Source organism: Coregonus lavaretus, assembly GCF_964263955.1.
Source record: "Coregonus lavaretus genome assembly, chromosome: 22".
Taxonomy (NCBI): Eukaryota; Metazoa; Chordata; class Actinopteri; order Salmoniformes; family Salmonidae; genus Coregonus; species Coregonus lavaretus.
In genome coordinates this window covers 19,129,095-19,133,927 of record NC_140009.1, presented here as the reverse complement: position 1 = coordinate 19,133,927, position 4,833 = coordinate 19,129,095, and the positions used below count along the sequence as shown (strand labels likewise).

Here is a 4,833-nt window from a genome sequence, read left to right as displayed (position 1 = left end):
GCAAATCAATTCATAACATTTTTGACATGTTTTTCTGGATTTTTGTTGTTGTTATTCTGTCTCTCACTGTTCAAATAAACCTACCATTAAAATTATAGACTGATCATGTCTTTGTCAGTGGGCAAACATACAAAATCAGCAGTGGATCAAATACTTTTTTCCCTCACTGTAAGTATTTGATACATCTGAAAAGCAGAACTTAATATTTGGTACAGAAACCTTTGTTTGCAATTACAGAGATCATATAAGTCGCTTTGGATAAAAGCGTCTGCTAAATGGCATATTATTATTATTATATGTTTCCTGTAGGTCTTGACCAGGTTTGCACACACTGCAGCAGGGATTTTGGCCCACCCCTCCATACAGACCTTCTCCAGATCCTTCAGGTTTCGGGGCTGTCGCTGGGCAATACGGACTTTCAGCTCCCTCCAAAGATTTTCTATTGGGTTCATGTCTGGAGACTGGCTAGGCCACTCCAGGACCTTGAGATGCTTCTTACGGAGCCACTCCTTAGTTGCCCTGGCTGTGTGTTTCGGGTCGTTGTCATGCTGGAAGACCCAGCCACGACCCATCTTCAATGCTCTTACTGAGGGAAGGAGGTTGTTGGCCAAGATCTCGCGATACATGGCCCCATCCATCCTCCCCTCAATACGGTGCAGTCGTCCTGTCCCCTTTGCAGAAAAGCATCCCCAAAGAATGATGTTTCCACCTCCATGCTTCACGGTTGGGATGGTGTTCTTGGGGTTGTACTCATCCTTCTTCATCCTCCAAACACGGCGAGTGGAGTTTAGACCAAAAAGCTCTATTTTTGTCTCATCAGACCACATGACCTTCTCCCATTCCTCCTCTGGATCATCCAGATGGTCATTGGCAAACTTCAGACGGGCCTGGACATGCGTTGGCTTGAGCAGGGGGACCTTGCGTGCGCTGCAGGATTTTAATCCATGACGGCGTAGTGTGTTAGTAATGGATTTCTTTGAGACTGTGGTCCCAGCTCTCTTCAGGTCATTAACCAGGTCCTGCCGTGTAGTTCTGGGCTGATCCCTCACCTTCCTCATGATCATTGATGCCCCACAAGGTGAGATCTTACATGGAGCCCCAGACCGAGGGTGATTGACCGTCATCTTGAACTTCTTCCATTTTCTAATAATTGCACCAACAGTTGTTGCCTTCTCACCAAGCTGCTTTCCTATTGTCCTGTAGCCCATCTCAGCCTTGTGCAGGTCTACAATTTTATCCCTGATGTCCTTACACAGCTCTCTGGTCTTGGCCATTGTGGAGAGGTTGGAGTCTGTTTGATTGATTGAGTGTGTGGACAGGTGTCTTTTATACAGGTAACGAGTCCAAACAGGTGCAGTTAATACAGGTAATGAGTGGAGAACAGGAGGGCTTCTTAAAGAAAAACTAACAGGTATGTGAGAGACGGAATTCTTACTGGTTGGTAGGTGATCAAATACTTATGTCATGCAATAAAATGCAAATTAATTACTTAAAAATCATACAATGTGATTTTCTGGATTTTTGTTTTAGATTCTGTCTCTCACAGTTGAAGTGTACCTATGATAAAAATTACAGACCTCTACATGCTTTGTAAGTAGGAAAACCTGCAAAATCGGCAGTGTATCAAATACTTGTTCTCCCCACTGTGTGTGTGTGTATATGTATGTATGTATGTGTGTGTATATATATATATATATATATATATATATATATATATATATATATATATATATATACTCTCATTACAGCAGATATCAAGTATCTCTGCAACCAACAATGTTCTAATCAAATCTCACAGCAAGGTTTTTGATGCTTGTTTTCTCATGTATCATTCAGTAATTGCCAGTAACCAGCTTGTCATTCTATGATATTTAAAGGTGTGCCTGGTCTTGTCTCTGTAGTTTAACCCGCTGCTGAGGGATATCTTTGGCCTGGGACCCCCTCTGATACTGGACTCGTCCGTCAAAGCCAGTAAGATCTCCCGTTTCGAGAAGGTGACCCCACGTCCAATGAACTTTAAACTGTCTGCAAACCCACCTACCACCAGCACATAACCACTCCCCTAAAACCATAACCACTGCCCTACCACCAGAAAATACTCACACAACATGACGCATACCTGTTCAACAACCACATAGGGCATATCATGTGAGATCTCCACTGTCTAATGAAATACATGTCGGTTAAACAAAATGTACCTGTCCATTAGCTTTAGCATTACCATGACATGTTATGAGTTTGCCTAGTCTTCACAGGACCCAGTAGAAACCTGCCCTCCATATTGGTATTCTTCATTTTGAAGGGTGTAAATCTAACCTGTGGATTTATTTATCTCACAGCATCTGTTCAACTCAGCGGCCTTCAAAGCCAGGACTAAACTAAGGAACAAAGTGAGGGACAAGAGAGCAGATGTGATGTGAGGAATGGAGGAGAGGAATTGATGGAACGTGCCTTGGCCCCATAGGATGGAGACCCTGAGGAGAAGAATACTGGGGTATATTTATTGAAGCGAAACGTTTGGTAACGTTGCAGATAGAAATGTAATGAATAGAGCTGACATGATTTCCATTTCCAAATGACAGACAATCCTATATGTTCTACACAGTACATTTCTATAGGAACGTTCTGTAACGTTACACCCTCCTGAACAGGCCCCTTGCCCAAACTCATCTCACAAGACCCAATGACTGCTGCCAAACCAGGGACTTGGCAGACATTGCAAATGTGTGTGCGTGTTTTTTTAATTTGTAATTTAACACCACATAATAAAATCATGACACCTACGGGACGCCTAAAAATAAAGCAAAAAGGTGGTTTATTGTATCTTTTTAATTAATATTTTTGGAAGAATATCTTAACCATTTCTGGTCATGTACAGTATTTTATTTTCTAATTTATTGAAAGTGGGCGAATTGATTCTTAAAATAAGTTATGTTTACAGACTTCAGATATGGGAAGAAAATGTAGGTTTGGATCTTCATGTATATTTTTTATGCTGGTTGGTTGTGCATATAATCTATACTTGTAAACTGAACAAAAATATAAATGCAACATGTAGTGTTGGTCCCATGTTTCATGAGCTGAAATAAGAGCCAAGAAATGTTCCATACGCACAAAAAGCTTATTTCTCTCAAATGTTGTGCACAAATGTGTTTACATCCCTGTTAGTGATCATTTCTCCTTTGCAAAGATAATCCATCCACCTGACAAAAAACTGATTAAACAGCATGATCATTAAACAGGTGCACCTTGTGCTGGGGACAATAAAAGGCCACTAAGTTTTGAGGGAGTGTGCAATTGGCATGCTGACTGTGGGAATGTCCACCAGAGCTGTTGCCAGAGAATTGAATGTTCATTTCTCTACCATAAGCTGCCTCCAACGTCGCTTTAGAGAATTTGGCAGTACGTCCAACCGGCCTCAACCGCAGACCACATGTAGCCACGCCAGCCCAGGACCTCCTCATCCGGCTTCTTCACCTGCGGGATTGTCTGAGACCAGCCACCTGGACACCTGATTAAACTGTGGGTTTGCACAGCCAAAGAATTTCTGCACAAACTGTCACGGCATCTCATCTGTGTGCTCATCGCCCTCAACAGGGTCTTGACCTGACTGCAGTTCGGCGTTGTAGCTGACTTCAGTAGGCAAATGCTCACCTTCGATGGCTCTTCAAGGGGGAATCCTGGTTTCAACTGTACCACTGGGCAGATGGCAGACAGCGTGTTATGGCCTTGTGTGGGTGAGCGGTTTGCTCATGTCAACGTTGTGAACAGAGTGCCCCATGATGGGGTTATGGTATGGGCAGGCATAAGCTATGGACAATGAACACAATTGCAATTTATCGATGGCAATTTGAATGCACAGAGATACCGTGACGAGATCCTGAGGTCCATTGTTGTGCCATTCATCTGCCTCCATCACCTCATGTTTCAGCATGATAATACACAGCCTCATGTTGCAAGGATATGTACACAATTTATGGAAGCTGAAAATGTCCCAGTTCTTCCACGGCCTGCATACTCACCAGACATGCCACCCATTTGAGCATGTTTGGGATGCTCTGGCTCGACATGTACGACAGTGTGTTCCAGTTCCCGCCAATATCCAGCAACTTCGCACAGCCATTGAAGAGGAGTGCGACAACATTCCACAAGCCACAATCAACAGCCTGATCAATTCTATGCGAAGGAGATGTCGTGCTGCATGAGGCAAGTGGTGGTCACACCAGATCCGGACTGGTTTTCTGATCATGCCCTACTTAAAAAAATAAATTTAAAAAAAGGTATCTGACCAACAGATGCATAGCTGTATTACCAGTCATGTGAAATCCATAGATTAGGGCCTAATGCATTTATTTCAATTGACTGATTTCCTTATGCACTGATACTCAGTAAAATCTTTGAAATTGTTGCATGTTGCGTTTATATTTTTGTAAAGTGTATATACAAATGCATGTGTATGTATTCTAGGAGTGGACTTGAACAATGGAGAAAACATGATCCGTTATATGGCACTTATTTTCCAAGATTGCCATGTATCTTGACAAACAATGCTATGTAACCACAAGGATGAGGTAAATAAATTGATTATGGAGAGATGTAATAACACTAAGGCTGTTGTATCTATGTAATCATTAATTATTTTCGCTAAGTGGGTTTTTAAAATGTTTTAATGTTAGCATTGTAATGCAGAGATCGAAGGCAAGGGCTGAAAAGTTCCCATTTATGTATCGCTGCGGCCCGCGTCATTAATATATCTAGTGGGATTTGATGGGGGAAAAAGTCCACACTGGACAACAATTCAGTGACGTCAAGTTCATGTGTTGCTGCTGCCAC

At 42.3% G+C, this 4,833-nt stretch overlaps 1 protein-coding gene across 4 annotated transcripts in view; it reads left to right on the top strand.

Annotated features, from left to right (window-relative positions):
• Positions 1 to 4,605, top strand: part of LOC311149618 (interferon-related developmental regulator 2-like) — a 23,327-nt gene extending 18,722 nt beyond the window's left edge. For 2 of the 4 annotated variants that reach the window (XM_084186804.1, XM_084186803.1), the window contains 2 exons: positions 1,902 to 1,971; positions 2,340 to 4,605. In XM_084186804.1, the coding sequence (XP_084042930.1) occupies positions 1,902 to 1,971; positions 2,340 to 2,377 (108 nt within the window). In that variant the 3' untranslated portion in view covers positions 2,378 to 4,605. Of the gene's footprint in view, positions 1 to 1,901; positions 1,995 to 2,339 lie in introns of all 4 variants that reach the window. The other 2 variants (XM_084186802.1, XM_084186801.1) reach the window with 1 other exon arrangement.
• Positions 4,606 to 4,833: the final 228 nt, after the last annotated feature.